The sequence below is a fragment of the Triturus cristatus genome, chromosome 1_2, assembly GCF_964204655.1.
Source record: "Triturus cristatus chromosome 1_2, aTriCri1.1, whole genome shotgun sequence".
Taxonomy (NCBI): Eukaryota; Metazoa; Chordata; class Amphibia; order Caudata; family Salamandridae; genus Triturus; species Triturus cristatus.
Window position 1 is genome coordinate 692,692,857 of NC_140580.1, and position 18,348 is coordinate 692,711,204.

Consider the following 18,348-nt stretch of genomic DNA (forward strand, 5'->3'; position numbering starts at 1 on the left):
CCCCAAAAACCCAAAATTTAGCTGTATTTTTGGCTAATTTCTGGGACCCCTCCAGGGGAATCCACAAACCCTGGGTACCTGTAGAATCCCCATGATGTTGGAAGAAAAGGACACAAATTTGGCAAGGATACCTTATGTGGTCAAAAAGTTACAGGGGCCTAAGCGCGCACTACCCCAAATAGCCAAAAAAAGGCTTAGCACAGGGGGAGAAGGGGTTAAATATACGTTGTAAGAACATACGATGTAATGGTGGATGCGATGTAAAAACCGCGTTGCAAAAGCATGCGTTGTAATTGTTTGCGTTGTAAAGTCATATATTCATAAAGAACACCAGCCTGACTAAACCAAGCTGACATAATTCAGTTTCAGGAAATTGAAATATCTTTTCCATGAATACTCAATGATTTTTTAGGATAAAATGTACCAGACCCACATTAAAATCCCAGATTCAGTGTATATATTTAAAACTTCTTACAACCCATAAAATATGGGAATTGTAAGAATAAATAAAGAAAAAAGAAATTGTGAATAAGGGCTAAATAACGCGCAAAGGTAGCCTTTCCCCTATGTCTACCACATCCTGGAAAGAAGGGAGTAAAGGAACATGGTGTCAAAAAAGAGAAAAATATACCCATTCTGAAGTTATAGTTATACCTTAAATTTATTATTTTTTCACCACCTTTAAATTAATATCACTTTATGTACTCTTTATCTACAAACCAAATTTAAAGTACACAAAATTTAAAATTTCCAAATGTATACTTATAACCTTAATTTATAATTTGTGCCGTATGTCTAGTGTGGCTGACAAGTTGAATACACCGTGTATGTAGGTGCGCGAGTTGTAATAATTTGAAGGTGTTGTGCAAATTATAAATTAAGGGTATTGTTGGACTCGGCACTTTTTGCAGGGTCATCCCAGGACTTTTTGCCTTCCTCCTGTATTTCCTCTGACCTTTTGCTGGTGGTTTTATGACTCTGGACACTTTACCACTGCTGATCAGAGCTAAAGTGCATATGCTCTCCCTTTGTAAATTGTTGTTATGGATTAGGGATTCCATGATTGGCATATTTGATTTACTTGTCAGACCCTAGTACAGTGCACTGTGTGTGCCCAGGGCCTGTAAATCAAATGCTGCTAGTGGGCTGCAGCACTGATTTTGCCACCCACAGAAGCAGTTTGCAAAATGAAACTCTGGCCTGCCATTGCAGAGCCTGTGGGCAGTCTAGTACTGCTGTGTCGACTGGGCAAGTGTACCCACTTGCCAGTCCCTACACCCCTTTTTCTACATATTAGTCACCCCTTTAGTAGGTCCAAAGTACCCCTGTGGGCAGGGTGCAGTGTATGTGAAAGGTAGGACATGCCCTAGTGTGTGTGGCATGTCCCGGTTGTGAATTACTGCCAATTTAGTTTTTCACTATTACAAGGCTACCTGTTCCCTTAGGACAGAATGGGGAGTTTGTTTATAACATCTTATATACATAACTGCCCCTGGGAACAAGGTAGGAAAATAAAGTTTAGTATGCCTGAACTCGGAATGTTAAAATGCATCTTTTAGTGGGGGTGATTTTTACATTCTGTGTTTGAAAATACCAGTTTTAGAAAGTAGGTATTTTCTTGCATAACCATCCAGTGTGGCTCTGCTAGGTTTGTGTCTTGCATGTCTGGCTTTTGTATGAAAGGCTCGATTGGGAAACAAGGAAACCCTACCCACAAGGAGCCTGGGTATTGTGTGCTGTAAGGAAACAATAGCTCATGCGGATTAATACTTATCAATATAGTATGTAATCAAAAATAATAATAAAAAAAGAAACGGGGATTGTAAAAGATGTCAGAAGAAAAGGCAAAGCCATACACGTTGGTTCTTTTTTTGTGAAGAATGATCTTCGTTTATATTACTAGAATATTTACACAAAAGGTGCACATAGATATACAATACAATTTTGACATTAAACAAACAAATTACAAATTAGTGTCCCAATGAAAAAAACCCTAAACAGACAATTAACATACCATACAACATACAAACAAGGTTTTGATTTCACTTTACAAAGGCAATCACATACAATTAATAATTCAAATTAACAACACTTAATTAATATAGGTGTTGATTAGTGATTTGCCTATCGCGTCAACGGCGTTTCGACCCTGTTCCAAATTAGAGGGTCTCGTCAGGACTGTCTAATATAGGGACACCTTAACGTCCAGGACTGGTGTATATACAGTGACACCGTGTTCGAAGTGAAAGGATAAAATATACTCACAGGTACCCAGCCGGGTGCCCTGTGAGAGGAGACTCACACGGAGGCAGTGGCCCACTTTAAATCGATGTAATCGTATTTGTGCGTGATGTAGGGGTCCTTCAATATACCACACCGACCGAATTTCCAAACTTTTGTATAGCTGTCGCCTTGTAGAAGCGAGTCCGATCAACTCTCTCCCTTCTTCCGGGTCTCCGAGTATCCCGCGAAGTGCTGCAGCAGGCGAACAAGGTCCTGTCTGCGAGGTACGATCCACCTCACGCACAAATACGATTACATCGATTTAAAGTGGGCCACTGCCTCCGTGTGAGTCTCCTCTCACAGGGCACCCGGCTGGGTACCTGTGAGTATATTTTATCCTTTCACTTCGAACACGGTGTCACTGTATATACACCAGTCCTGGACGTTAAGGTGTCCCTATATTAGACAGTCCTGACGAGACCCTCTAATTTGGAACAGGGTCGAAACGCCGTTGACGCGATAGGCAAATCACTAATCAACACCTATATTAATTAAGTGTTGTTAATTTGAATTATTAATTGTATGTGATTGCCTTTGTAAAGTGAAATCAAAACCTTGTTTGTATGTTGTATGGTATGTTAATTGTCTGTTTAAGGTTTTTTTCATTGGGACACTAATTTGTAATTTGTTTGTTTAATGTCAAAATTGTATTGTATATCTATGTGCACCTTTTGTGTAAATATTCTAGTAATATAAACGAAGATCATTCTTCACAAAAAAAGAACCAACGTGTATGGCTTTGCCTTTTCTTCTGACATCTTTTACAATCCCCGTTTCTTTTTTTATTATTATTTTTGATTACATACTATATTGATAAGTATTAATCCGCATGAGCTTTTGTATGAAAGGGGCTGGAGAGAGGCAGTGGCTCCAGAGAGCATGATGAGTCAGGGCTGGGCTGAATAGGCCTGGTCTGCATTTGGAGTGGTGGGAGGAGTAGCACCTGCACCTGAATAGGGCTGTGCCTGCCTTCCACAATGTTGGCTCCGCCCCCGGTGGTGTTCTCGAGCCAGGGCACACACTGACAATGGAGCTTGTTGTGCACTTGCAAAGTGCTCCACAGAACTGGTTTTGGTTGGGTACAGACACTCTCAGAGAACAAAGGATTTGTGGGAATAAAAAGAGGGGTCCAGACCCCAGCCTTTTAGATCACTTCTGGGAAATCAAGAGGAATCTTTGTCAAGGAGAAGAGCCAGAGAAGTTGAGGAGTATTACTGCCCCTGTGCTGTTTGCTGTGTGGGGGTTGGCCTGCAGTGGCTGCTTGCTGCCAAGGAAAGGAGAAAAGGACTTTGCTGTTTGCTGTGTCCCCTGCTTGAGGAAGATCTCCAAGGGCTTGAAACTGAGCTTGCCCTCTGTTCTGAAGTCTCAGGGACACAAAGACTTCACCACCAGCTCCCTTGCATTTCCTTGCTGGGAGTTCTGACCTGCAAAGAGGTGCCTGCTGTTGTTTTGCACCTCTAGAGACTGTTTTCCTCTGGGAGCTGGAAAAATCCACACATCGTCCCAGATCGTTGCATCGCATCGAGGCGCCAAGTTTGTCGCATTGTTGGGGGACGCAGTAAGAAACCGACGCATCACCTTCCCACGCAGTAGGAAACTGACGCATCACCTCCTCTCTCCGGTAAGGAACCGACACATCACCTCCACTGCGCAGCAGTAAGGGAACCGACGCATCACCTTCCCTGAGTGTAAGGAAATGACACCACCTTCCCTGGGGCCGTTTTGTTTGTTTGCATGACGCATCCCAGGTACTTTGTGTGAAAAGTGCAATTTGCTTTGAACTGAACTATTTCTACCATCTGAAAGTCATATGTTTATTACTGTATTGTGGATTTTTGTCGTTTGGTCTTGTTTTGGTTTAGATAAAGATTACTTATTTTTAGGTCGAGCCTAGCATTGCAGCGCATGCGTTGCTCGCTTAGCGAAGCATGCAGTATCCAGTATAGTGTGGAAGCTTTGTGGAAGCTCCCCCACTTTCTGCCCATCTTTTTGATTGGCTTAGATCCTAAATGCTGCCTTCCGATTGGTTTTCGGCTTGTTAGTCCCACCTCATGAAAAGCATGTTGTCATTTGTATCCTTCCATAGCAACTGGTCCCTTTACTCCTACACAATTTTCTTCCCTGTCTCACCCCGCCCCCTCCCGCAGTCTGTAACTTCTCAGCCTCCCCTCACTCCCCGCCTCCACTCCTGCTCCTGCCTTCTCACCCGCTCACCACCGATACGCGAGGGAGGAATTTGATTCTTTTTACATGGATTATTGCATTGCAATAGGTTTGATGGGTTGTTTTCTGAGTTCAAATGCCCAGGCGGGTATCGGGCAGTCAACCCAGCCAGCTAGTTGAGCTGGGCACGCGCTTGAGAGTTACACAGAGTAACTAACGATCAGGGCTCAAGGCTTGGGGCCGCTCCCACCAAGGGCGCGCCCAGCCCTATCGGTGGTCGGAAAGGAGCTTCTCAGACTCCTCGAAGCGGCCCGCCATGCACCATGGGCGACAGAGAGCAGCTACTGCAGCGAGCCCAGCTGGCCGAGCAGGCAGAGAAATACGCTGACAAGGCGGCAGCCATAAAAGCGGTGACTGAGCTGAACGAGCCCCTCTCAAACAAAGACAGAAACCTACTGTCCGTGGCTTACAAGAATGTTGTGGGGGCCAGACGTTCTTCATGGCGTGTTATCAGTAGTATCGGACAAAAAACTATGGCTGATGGAAATGAAAAGAAGCTGGAGAAGGTTAAAGAATATTGTGAGAAAATTGAAAAGGAACTGGAGACTGTGTGCAATGACGTTCTGTCCCTTTTAGATAAGTTCTTAATCAAGAATTGCAACGACTTCCAGTACGAGAGTAAGGTCTTCCACTTAAAAATGAAAGGTGATGACTACCGCTACTTAGCTGAAGTTGCATTGGGTGAAAAGAAGAACAGTGTAGTGGAATCTTCTGAGGCATCGTATAAAGAAGCATTTGAGATTAGCAAGGAGCATATGCAACCAACTCATCCAATTCGAGTTCAAATGCCCCAGTGGCTTCGAAGGGACAGGTTCTGTAAAAGAAGTGGCCCTGTGGGCACTGGTGCTTGCACTGCAGCTCTTGGGTGGATGGGGGTGGGGAGGGTGGTGGTTCTTTCATGCTATGAGCGATGCAGTCCTGATTTGGCGCTCTTACACGCTCAGTCTGTTCTGGAGTTATCAGTGTTGTGGTGTTTTTCACAGTTTTATTCCTGCTGGTGTGCTGACTTCATTGCTATATCTAAAGTGCAACCTGCACCCGAGCTGCTGTCTACCAGGGGTGTGATGTTACAGGAATGAAGGCTCCCATCACCGCCCACTAGTGGGACTGAGCTCAGCAGTGTGTATCGGGGAGGGGGATGTCAGTCTCGGAGGTCGCCCCTCGTCTCCTTCAGTGCACGGTTCCCCTTGGTTGACTTTATTAACAAGGGACGGGCTGCCCTTCCCTCCGAGCCCCCCGCTTGTGATGTGCTAGCAGTTCCTTCCTTGCGCCTTATTTTTGATTTCGCTTACCTTTGCCTCCACAGGAGCACGTGAAGACGGTCCGCCTGACTCTGCGGAATTGCCCCACTGGAGACCAGGGTAACCTCCTCAAGCAGAAGGTATGACCCGTGCACGATGTGGAATGCTGGAAAGGGGTTTGGATGCGCCCCGACTCCAGGACCCGAGTAGGGTCCGGCACATTAGCATCCCAGTGCAGGTGTCTGCCCTGCTAAAGTTTCCATTCTGCCGGCCCCACCTCCACCTCCACCCCTTGCTCCCCCTCCCTGCATCTCCACTCCCACCTTCCCTCTGCCCTCCCCCATGCACCTTCATTCCCCCTCCCTCCCTCCACCTCCACTCCACCCCCCATTCCACCCTCCCTCCACCTTCATTCCCCCTCTCTCCCCCTCCGTTACTCCCTCCACCTCCACTCCCCCCCACCTCCACTCCACCCTCCCACGGGAAACTTAACTTCCCTATTATTTGGTCTACAAACTTCAGATCTGCCGTCTTCTCCTTTTCTGGCACTCCTAGGGTCTTCCCATCAAGACCTCCCATGGTTCACATATCTGGTCGCCCAGACGTATGGCAGTACTTTACAAAGTGTTTTTATACAAGCTAATAGCACAACAGAACACATGCCCCCAAGCATCAGCGGCTTCAGTGTGCAGCGTAGCAGAAGGAATACATGTACCTAGGTTTAACACATACTGCATGTCCCACCAACCACCATGGCCTGTTGTTCTGTGTTACAAATGTGTTGTCATAGAGAATCGCTCTGGTTTGTTTTCACCTCTAGAACCCCAGTTTTGCTAACAGTGGCTTGGCTTGAAGTAAGGATACCTTGTGAGCGAAGTGTTCTCAGCCACTGCCCTATTGGTAGCCACACAGGAGAATGTTATATGTTTGCCATTTACTTGCTACTGCGAACTTCAAACATGTGACTCTCGCGCAACCAGAGTCATGGGTTTGTTTTCACAACCACTTATAAAACATTTTTGGATCCTATTCGACTTTTTTTCTGCTTTATTTATTTACTTTCCCATCCATCAGCTTTTCTTAACTATTTGCCATAAAACAGGCTTACCTCAGACTGCTGTATTGTACCTTAAAGCACATATCTAATGACATGAGTCTTGGGGTATTAGGGATACCCTTATCTGAAGCTCTTTGCGACATAAGCATACAAATACTTTGTTTGATTATTTTCCATATGTCAAACAGCACATTCTGAAATGTGGAATGGATCATTATTTGGTGAAGTCTACTTCGTTGTTTTGCAGGAATCTTCTCATGATGGGAGTAAAAATATTGTATTGTGTATTACTAGTAGCAGCTGCTTTTATACCACTGCACTGCTGCTTATGCACATTCAATTCAATTCAATTTTCAGCTTTATTTCGACATATTTTGTCATAAAAGCAACATACATAGATATTAAAAAACATATATAACACACAGTCCAAATTTCAGGCAATAAAAAATGGAGATCAATCACATTAAATTCTGTCACAGCTATGCTAAAAACATATAAATTAATTAAAAGCCAGATAATGTTTTAAAAAAATTGTTATAATACATTTGGAAAGGGGAAAGGAATAAAATTCATAGTGTCTAATCAAGCAAGAAGGTTATCTAACCAGCCTTTAGATGTTATAGCTTACATCCTTTCTGATTCCTTATGAGATATACATTGAATGCACATTCAGTTGAAGGCTTGTTGTTGTGTTAAAAAATAAAACAATTAAAAAAACGAAGGGCCACATTATCAAGACCGGCGATAACATTATCGCCGGTTTAGCTGCAGGAAACTGCCGCTAAAGCGGCGAGAGGGTCTTGATAATATGCCCTTGTGAATTCCAATAGAAGCCCAGGTGTGATGTCCTTCACACCAGAACATGGGCTTCTTTTGGAATTCACAAGGGCATATTATCAAGCCCCTTATCGCCGCTTTAGCAGCAGTTTTCTGCAGCTAAACCGGCGATAATGTTATCGCCGTTCTAGATAATATGGCCCTATATCTTTTTCTGGGATTATTGCACAAGTGTTGAAGGATTTGCAGCTCTTTGAACACCTGTGGATACACCGAGGCTTGGCCATCAGGGAAACGGGCAACATATTGAATGACACATTTTTTCCCCTCCCCTTTTTTTTCTCCTTTTCCTCCTTGGTCTATCTCGGAAGTGATGTAAAGAGATATTGTACTGTAGAGGTTATGTCATTATTGTGTACTAAACTCAGCAAGTGAAGAGGCTGAATGAATAATGTGATTGGATTACTGTAACAGGAGATTCTGGTTGAGCTCCTGAGAAATTCGCTTTAAAATGGCGTTTGTGTACTCGGGGAAACTCTTTCTGAAGAAACTATTTTCTTAGGCATTTTTTTTTTGTCCTCAGCCGGTGGGAGGAGCCTTTGCTGTGGTCTCCACCAAGCCAATGAATTGCGGACAGTCCATTGATTCCAAGTTTGTAAGTCCACAGATGGGGACAAGGAGATCATTAAAGTGAGTGCTATAATATATATTTATATTTTAATTTACTACTTTATTCATCTTTAATGTTGTACTGTTGCATATTGTTTGCTCGCTTCATGACTCTTGCCCTGTAGTTAGACCCTTTAATATGCAAATTCACATCTTGGGCAGTGAGCCATGGTGATTATTTGTTCTGTCAATGGTTAAATAGTCAGGAGGCTGAAGATCTAGTGATATAATTTGCCCAAATGTGTGGGCACTTTTGTCTGCAGAAGAGGGTGGGTGCAGTGTTTATGCTTCACCGAACAGCTACACCTCCGTTCCTCAATCTGTATGACCCTATGACACTTGGAAACTGGATGCCTGCCAGAATTGTAGTGTGTGTAAAAACTGACTGTTTAGCTAGTTTGCACTGGTGGGAAGAAGTAGTATTGGTCCTTTCCTTCCCAAGTCTTGCTAAACATCTTCTTTGAGGAGCTTGAGTCTTGCTTTCAACCCAAACATTGTGAACTACTCACCAAGGTATTTGAGCCTAAAGCATGTTCTGACTGGCGTCTGCATCTCTAGCAGTGTACCTGAGACCATAGCAGACCTTCATTAGTAAATCCCTACATGTGAATCCACAGGTTTTATAGACCAATTAACCAGGTGGTCCTAGAACTCTCTAACATAGAGTGGTCTCTGGCTATTGATGTACGAGTGCAATGCCTTAGACCTGCCCGTTTTTTCCGGTGGGCTGGGTGGGGGAGGGGAGTGTAGGGGGGATGATAGGGAGGGGTCAAAAATGGTCTGGTATTGTCTTCAGAAACTGCGCTGTTTCCAATATGAGTTAGCTTCGAAACGTCTACAAACAATCCTCCACTTTCTTCTTGGATTTCCAGTGCTGGTGCTCTGCTAAGAGAAAAGTAGGGTATGCCTGTGGCTCATGAGCCTTTAGCGTTCCTCACAGAGACCTCCTCCTAACCTGTTCTGGGTTGTGTATAATATATTGAGAGAAGCTAGAGTGAGGTTCACTCAAGCTATAGTTGGAACGAAAACTCCACTAAAGTACAGGGAAGAAATTGGTTTAGTGAGTACCATGTGGGCAAGTTGGGTGGTTGTGATAAAAGTATGGAACTAGTGATGAGAAATGGGAAGCCATATTTGAAAAACATACTTGTTTATAGTCTATGAGCTGAGCTGGACATGGCATGGTGCTGAGAAGAAACTTGAACTGCACCGAATTACCTGCAAGAAATAGGACCACTTGCGCTACAGACTCTTGGAGCAGGAACAGCAAGACCACTTCACCCAAATGTAGAAGTCAGTATAGAAAATGATTACATTCTGTACCTTTGCCATTGTCCCTGTTGCAACAAAAGATCCCGAATGCCTTTCTGTGTTCGTGTGGGTGTGTTATTTGTGCCCCAGTGACTGGTCTGGATTTGTTTTGGGTTGGTTATTCAAGAGGAAGCTCTTAGTGGGTAATGTGGACAAGTAAGTGGGTATATGTGCCCCAGTGTCAGGCAGTTGAAAAAGTGGCTCTGCACATCTCTGACCCCACCTCTGTGGAGATGCAATTGCTGTGGTAACTACACCAGCTCCTATGGAATTACCCATCCTCTCTAGAGCTGGATGACCATCTTAGGTAAGGGAGAAGGACTATTTGATCCACAGCACTGATTGATTGTGGCTGTGTTTCTTGCAGTGCTGGTGAGCAGCTGCCAGGAATAACTTGGTTTTACTGGAGGGTGGGATTAAGTTTGGTCATTCTGAACATTTCAAGAATAGCAAGTTGGTCTCATTGGTTCCCTTTCGTATTGACATTTTCCTGTATTGAGACAGCTTTCTAAATTGTTAGCCGGCCTTTCTTTCAGGTCTACCTCAAGGCAAAGTCTTAGGACAAAGCGAACCACGAGTGGAATGTGAGCCAGCTGAAGAATGAGGTTCGTTACATCCAAGAGGTGAATATACGTTCATATATTGTCGCTGACCCCTCTTACTGGCGCTAGCAGAGTATGTTTCCTTTTGTATTCCTCATGTCTTTGACTATCACTCGTGCACTGGGAATTGTGTGGGTATTTGTAAAATGGGTTCTTAAATTTGCTGGTCTCATGAGTGTGAAATGTGATGTCCCCCAAAGTAAGAGAATGGTTGGCATAGCAAAGATGTGGTTAGCTTTTACATTCCACTGTCTGACCTGCTTAGCACATTTTGCCATCAAAACGTGTTTTTAAAATAATGTGCGTGATTGAAATTATGTTCACAATATTTGGCTGGCCTATAATGTTATTTTAGTACCTTGATAGCTTTTTTTGTAACAAAAGACCTTCTGTGCTTCTTAATACCTGATGCAATTAGCTGAATTTGTAATAAAAAAAGGCAAGACCATGGTTTATGACTTGGTTTTAAATCCCTTCTATTGATTATCATTGCCTCAGACTACAGTACTCAGATCCTCTTGCTTCAATAGTATATGAGGAGGCCCCAGCCATATCAGACTATCTGACTGATGAACTTGGCAAACCATCCCTTCTGGAAACCACTGCAGACATGGCATTGCTCCAAACCACTCAGTCAAGTCCAAGAGTCATTACATGTAAATGAGATAGTTGTCCCAGTGATGTCTTTGCTTTATATAAACATTTAAAAAAAAAAAAAAAAAACCTAGCCTACTCCTCCAGGAGGCATTGGGTGATGCGTAGATATGATGATTAGTCCAGAAAAAGCAACTTAAAGATATATTTACGGACAGCTATCATCGGCAGGCATCAGCAGCCACCTTATCATCCATGATTTTAGGTCTTGCGTAGGCAGTGCTTGTGCCTTTTTAGGTCAAGCATTCAAGACCTCTTGTATATACTTTAGTATATACTTATATGTGTATGTACTTTGTGGGCTCTGGAGATCAGCCCTAAGACTTTTCTGCTTCCGCTTATGGACATTTTTTTCGGTTAAACTGCCTCTATTTAACTGTCTTGATAGAAAACAACCAGCAGAGGTCAGTAAAATACCAGAATTGCTTTCTGCCTAGGGACTTTCTTTTTTTAATTTTTCTGGCAACTGCCTCTATTCAATTTTCTTGATAGAAAACGACCAGCAGAGGTCAGTAAAATACCAGAATCACTTTAGCATTCTCTAGATTCCAGTCCATAGAAATGATCTTCCATGAGCACCCGTAGACAATAATATTTTTTTCTAATCTTGTATCTTCAGTGATATGACCACCGAAGGTCCTGATTTTATATTGAAAACAGAGCTTTCGACTATACTATTTCCCGCTGGAAGGCAATATTTCTCCCCATGTGTTCCCATACCTGACGTGTCACGCAGTTTGTTGCTTATTTTCTCTCCATGTTAAAGAACAGTAGATGTTTCAGCACCCAGGCTATTGTGCTGCATAGCTAAATACATATAAGGTCCCAAATGCGAGAACGATTGCATTGCATTGGTGTGGTGTCCATTTGTAGTGTTTTCACTATATTACTGTATGTGTTCACAAATTCTTTACACACTGGCTCTGAGATAAGCCTGTCTTCTCATGCCAAACTACCAAGGGGGTGAACATGGGTTATTTCAGAAGAGTATCCCTCCTTACTCTGACTGAAGCAAGGGTCCCTATTTGGACACAGGTACCTACCTCTGCCAACTAGAGGCCCCCATTTCTAACAGGTATAAATTCAGAAAATTTACAATTTGTGCAGTTTAAGTTTGGTTTGTAGATAAAGAATAAATTAACTGGTATTAATTTAACGGTGATACGTAAATTATTAATGTAAGGTATAACTATAAATTAAGAATTTGTGATGTTTGTTTTAAGTTTGGTTGGTATAAAAAGAATAAAGGTTTCCTAACTATAACAAAGGTTTAACCTTTTTGTTTTTTCATTGAATTTCAATGTTTTTTTTAATTGTTAATAGAAATGTGTTTCAAATTGTAGCGTTTCCTGTCATTGAGTGGAGTGTCATTCAGTGGAGTGTAGTACAGTAGAGTGGAGGAGAGTGTTATACAGTTTACTGTTATATAATATAGTGTTGCGGAGTAGAGTGGAGTGGAGTAGATAGGAATATCGGACAGTGGAGGGGCGCACAGTAGAATAGCGTATAATGGAGTAGTGTAGAATGGAGTGTTTTACAGTGGAATTGGGTACCGTGGAGTGGAATAGAGTGGAATGGTGTAGAGTATACTAGAGTAGAGTGGAGTAGAGTAGAATTTAATATTTTTTTATAAAGTGGAGGGGCATCTTGTGCAGTACAATGGAGTGGTGAGTCATAGAGTGTTGGAAAGTGTCGTAGAGTGGAGTAGATTGTAGTACACTGAGGTGTAAGTGCATAGAGTAGAGTAGAGGGGTGGGCACTGTAGTGTAGGGGCGTACACTGGAATATATTTTTGTAGTCGCACAGAGTGTAGTAGAGTCTTGTAGAGTGATATTGCTTAGTGTGAGCAGTGTGTGGTACAGTGGGGCGGTGTAGAGTAGAGTGTTGTACAGTGACATAGAGTGGGGTAAAGTTTCATGCAGTGGAGTAGAGTGTGATGGAGTCCAGTGGAGCAGCATAGCTTAGAGTAGAGTAACGTGTTCAAGAGTACAGTGGCATGCAATCGAGTAGAGTTGAGTGGAGTAGTATATTGGGTAGTAAAGTGTGTGGTACATTGGAGTGGACTGGCATGCTGTAGTGTTGGAAAGTGTTGCAGAGTGGAGTAGAGGAGAGTGTCACAGAGTGGATTAAAGTGTTTGACAGTGGAGTGGAGTGGTGTGGAGTAGAGTAGTGCGAGGTACAGTATGGTAGTGTGGAGTGGAATAGACTGTTGTACAGTTGAGTGGCATAGAGTAGCATACATTCACCTGAGCTTACATTATTATTGGATGAGTTAAAACCGGACGTTCTTTTTTTAACTGAGACTTGGCTTCACAGCGAAGCTGACCCTGTTCTCGTCCAAACTCTCCCACCGGGTTATCTAATTCTTAGGGTTCATCGTAAAATCGGCAGATGAGGGGGTCTAGCTATTATTTTTAAAGAGATCTTTAGTTGTCGTATTACTACAACAACTCTTTTGGATTGTGAGAGCTTGGCCTGCGCCATAGACTTTTCACCGATAAACACCTTTTCTGGCCTTTTAATCTATCGTCCCCCCGGGGTTGTAGGACAGTTTCTCACTAGCCTCTCCACCTCTATTTCTAACTTGGCTCTAGCCCCTTCTAATTTCACTGTACTTGGAGATCTCAATATTCAATTAAATGATCTTTCTGATCATTCAGCCAAAGAGTTATCAATGAACCTCTTAGCGTTTCAGCTTATTCAAAAAGGATTTATGCCTACCCACATTAAAGGTCATCTCCTCGACCCTGTCTTCAGTAGCTTACAACAGCTGGTGGTTGGCACTCCTATTCCACTTCCATGGGCAGATCATTTTCTGATCCCTTTAGTTTGGGAGGTATGTGAACCCACCTCTCCCCCTAACAAAGTACCAGTGCTGGCTCGAAATTGGTCAAGGCTTTCACCTTGCCTCTGGACCGCTGCTCTCGAGGCTACCAGACCATCCAGACCAGCTAATGATGCTGGCCTGGATCTGGTCATCGACAATTTTGATCACTGGATCTCTAGTTCTCTTGATTTAGCCCTCCCCAATAGATACACTCATAAGAAATGTAAACCAAAGGTGGCACCCAGGTTCTCTTCTAAATTAAGAGAGCTAAAACAAATATGTAGAAGGTTAGAGAGAAGATGGAGGCAGAATTACTCCGAATCAAGGAAATTAGATTATAGAGAATCAATTAAAGCGTACAAAACCGAAATCAAAACTGCCCAAGCTATTTTCTATGAGGAGAAAACCATTTCAGCTTCAAACTCTCCTAAAGAGATCTTCCAAATTGCTAAAACTTTAATAACTTTACCCCAGAAAGCTCCAATCCCAGAGGGAGCACAAACCCGCTGTAACAATCTTGCGGAATTCTTCCATCAAAAAATCCTAAATATTTACTCATCCTTCCCAGCCTCTCGAAATGATTCAAGTGTCTGTCGAACGGCAGAATTGGTCTTGGAACCCCAGTTCTCGTTAGAGCAATTCCCTCTTCTAGATCCTACTTCACTTGATCTGATTATGTCTAAGGTAACCTCAGGCTCTCCCACTGATCCTGCTTCCCCTCAGCCACTCGCCCTGGTCACCAACATCATTTGTCCCGTTATCTTGGACATATTAAACTCATCCATCTTTTCTGATGTGGTCCCTCCTGCTTGGAACTGTGCTCGGGTGAAGGCTCTTCTAAAGAAACCTACTCTTGACCAGTCCAATGTTACCAATTACCGTCCCATTTCTCTCCTTCCTTGGTTGAGCAAGTTACTTGAGAAACATGTGAATACCATGTTAGTTGAGTACTTGGAGTCCAATCATCTTCTCCACTGTTCCCAAACTGGCTTTCGTCCTCAGTTAGGGACAGAGACTGCCCTTTTGGCAGTAACTGAGGAGGCGAGGAAGATTGTAGATCGGAGCGGCACGGCGGCAATCATCCTTCTCGACCTTAGTGCCGCATTCAACACCGTCAATCATAATATTTTGATGTGCCGCCTCAAAAGCCTTGGAGTGACCGGCACGGCCTTAGCATGGTTCCGGTCCTTTCTCACTGATCATTTTTTTCAGGTGTTTGAAGGAGACGTGGTGTCCAACCAGTTGCCGCTCAGCTGTGGAGTACCTCAGGGCTCGTCCCTGAGCCCCACGTTATTTAATGTCTATATGAGCCCCTTGGCTGAGATTGTCCATCCTTTCGGCATAAAGATTATCACCTATGCAGATGACACTCAGCTCGTGGTGGCATTAAACCACCCCGAGAGGTCATCCTGCTCCCTGGGTCCTTGCCTAGAGGCAGTTGCCGAGTGGATGGAACTTTCATATCTCAAGCTCAATGGGGATAAGACAGAGCTAATGTTTCTCGGCAACTACCCCTCCATCAACCCTGCTTCTTTCTGGCCGGACTGCCTTGGCCCTGCCCCAGACCCAAAACCCCAGATCAAGAGCCTGGGGATGTGGCTTGATAGTGCTCTCAGTTTTGATTTCCAGGCCACTAAGCTTTCAGCTACCTGTTATGGCCTATTGAGGTTACTGCGTAAGATCCTCCCCCTTCTCCCCTTCCATGCGAGAAGGATTATGGTTCAGGCTCTTATTCTCTCTTGCCTGGACTATGATAATGACCTATACCTGGGATCTCCTCATTTTACCTCATATAAGCTCCAGGTGATCCAGAATTGTGCGGCCCGCCTGCTCCTCCAGGCTATCGGCTGAACCTGCCTTGAGGAGCCTGCATTGGCTCCCCGTTAGGGCAAAAAATACAATTTAAGGCCATGGGCCTGGCCCACAAAGCCTATTGGCGGAAGGGCCCGGTCATTACCCATTCCCTCATCACTCCTTACCATCCCTTGCGGAATCTTCGTTCTAGTTCCTCCTTGTTGGCTGTCTCTGTTAAAATACGAAGATCAAGATGAGGCGGATGTTCTTTTTCTTTCAACGCTTCTAATCTTTGGAACGTCCTTCCGCTAAATCTTCGGATGGAGCCAAACTTACTGACGTTCCGGAAACTTCTGAAAACCTACCTCTTTAAGGACTCCTCCTAAGCTCTTTGTTTAATACCCATATATGCCGGTCCGCAGTGCTAGGAGGCCTCAGGGTAGCCATGCGCTATATAAATACAAATTCATTCATTCATACAGTGAAGTGGCGTAGGGTGCTGTAGGGGAGTACAGTGGAGTAGTCTCACGGAATAGAGTATATTAACTGGGGTGAAGTGGCATAGAGGGAGTTCTGTAGAGTTTTTTACAGTGGAGTAGAGTGTTATAAAGTGCTATAGAGTAAATAAGCGATCTGTACAGTGGCAATAACAGGAGTAGATTGTTGTACAGTTTAGTGCTATACAGTGGAGTATAGTGTTGTACAGTGTAGGGTCAAAAGCTGTTGTTGAATGGAGTATAGTGTTGCTGAGTGGAGAATAGCAGAGTGGCATGGAGTGGAGTTGGGTAGAGGGGAGTGACGTAGAATGGAGCAATGTAGAATGGAGCGTTGCAGAGTGGAGTGGCATTCAGCACGACAGCGTAGTGTCGAGTATGGTAGAGTGGAGTGGTGTAGAGTGGAATAGCATAGAGTGGAGTGGGGTAGAGTGGAATTACTTACAGTGGTATAGCATAGAGTACAGTGTGGTAGAGTGGAGTGGCGTAGAGTAGAGTGGTGTTGACTGCAGTGTCATAGAGTGGAGTGGCGTAAAGTGGAATAGCATACAGCGGAGTACTGTAGAGTGGAGTGGAGTGGTGGAGAGTGGCATACAGGTGTGACATACAGTGGAGTGGCATAGAGTGTAGTGGCTCTCCTTACATTAAATTTGTTTTGTTTGGTGTCTATTGGTTCATAAAAAATGGATTTATTTTTTATGAACCAATAGACACCAAACAACACAAATTTAATGTAAGGAGAGCCACTACACTCTATGCCACTCCACTGTATGTCACACCTGTATGCCACTCTACACCACTCCACTCCACTCTACAGTACTCCGCTGTATGCTATTCCACTTTACGCCACTCCACTCTATGACACTGCAGTCAACACCACTCAAGTCTACGCCACTCCACTCTACCACACTGTACTCTATGCTATAATAAATTGGAGTTAGATTTTTATTGTGTGTTGTGTCTTACATATTTAATGTATTGGTGTTTTCAAGTGCTTTACATGTCTGTCTCCTAAATTATGCCTGCCTGCTCATTGCCAGCTGTACAGGGTTGAGCAAGGAAATCATTTATTGAGAACTTGGCTGACTGCTTTATTGTGTTTGTGGTTGTATTACTAGTGGTAAGTGGCTACTTATCACTACTAATAATCCACTTCCCAACATTTGGTGTTCAGTATTGAGGATACATACTTGTGTTTAAATACACCTTACAGTAAATTAGGTTAATATCTTTAATTTGGACTAAACTGTTTTCAATCCCTTTTTTGATTTTTCTAAATGTGTTCTAATTCTGATTGATAGTTGTTGTGACCCAAAACGTAGGGATACCATGGAGCCAGATCTGGCTAACCTACCCAAACTCACTGTTGATGAACTTAGGGGTGTGTTTAGGGCCTGGGAGTTACCAGCTGCTTATACCATGAGGAAAGCAGAGGTAGTAAAGTAGCCCGGGCAGTGGATCAGCTAGTCGAGATTACCTCTGACACAGAGGAGGCTCCAGAAGAGGTAGAAGGGAAGGGGGTGAATTGCCCCTCCAATAACATCTCCATGAGGATGATGACATGTATTTCACTTTCAGTACTATGTTCACGCTTACAGCTGGGGGGGGGAGCGTTCCCCAAAGAGAAACCCCAGCTGTCCCTGGAAGAGAGACAGCTAGCTGTAGAAGAGAGGAAGATAGCCCTAGCAGAGAAGATGCGGGAAAGACAAGAGAGAACAAATGGTGGCAGCAACAGTGAAGGTGAAGATGATGAGATATCCTGGGGTGGTGGGTTTAATCCCAGGCTCCCCAAAGGCATAGTGCCCAAATACCAGGAGGGGATGACATAACTAAATGGCTAGCAGTATTTAAGAGGCCCCTTAGGATGAAGAGGGTCCACTCTAGATACTTGGGCTCACTCCTGTGGGACTTGGTTCAAGTAGCTGGGAGGGATAAGCTCCTGACCCTTGAGGGCGATGAGGCAGAATCCTACCCACTTATGAAGAAATGCTTATCCAGGAAATATGGTCTCACCCCAGAGCAGTACAGGGTGAAGTTCAGGGACACCCAGAAGGTACGCACACAGTCCTGGGTGGACTATGTAGACATCTCAGTGAATGAACTAGAGGGCTAAATTGAGGGTAACCAAGCAAGTATGTATGAGAGGCTGTATAACTTAATTCTTAAGGAGCACATCCTAACTCATTGTGAACAGAAGACGTTACAGCAGTATCTAGTGGGCTTGAAACTGTCAGATCCCAGAGAGCTGGGAGAGACAGCTGATGAGTGGTTGAGAGCCCGGATGTTCAATTAGCATCAGGGGGAAGACTCCAAGAAGTGGGGTTAGACCCACAAAATCCTAATGAGGAGGTGGTAAGCCCACCACAGAGACTACCTCAGTATCCCAGGAACCTAAAAAGGAGGAGAGTAGATCCCA

The 18,348-nt window shown here is 43.9% G+C and overlaps 1 protein-coding gene across 1 annotated transcript in view; it reads left to right on the forward strand.

Moving 5' to 3' along the window:
- Positions 1 to 4,769: 4,769 nt before the first annotated feature.
- Positions 4,770 to 18,348, forward strand: part of LOC146867844 (uncharacterized) — a 112,909-nt gene continuing 99,330 nt past the window's right edge. The window contains exons 1-3 of the mRNA XM_085623787.1: positions 4,770 to 5,339; positions 5,813 to 5,887; positions 17,531 to 17,672. Of these exons, the coding sequence (XP_085479913.1) occupies positions 4,770 to 5,339; positions 5,813 to 5,887; positions 17,531 to 17,672 (787 nt within the window). The remainder of the gene's footprint in view (positions 5,340 to 5,812; positions 5,888 to 17,530; positions 17,673 to 18,348) is intronic.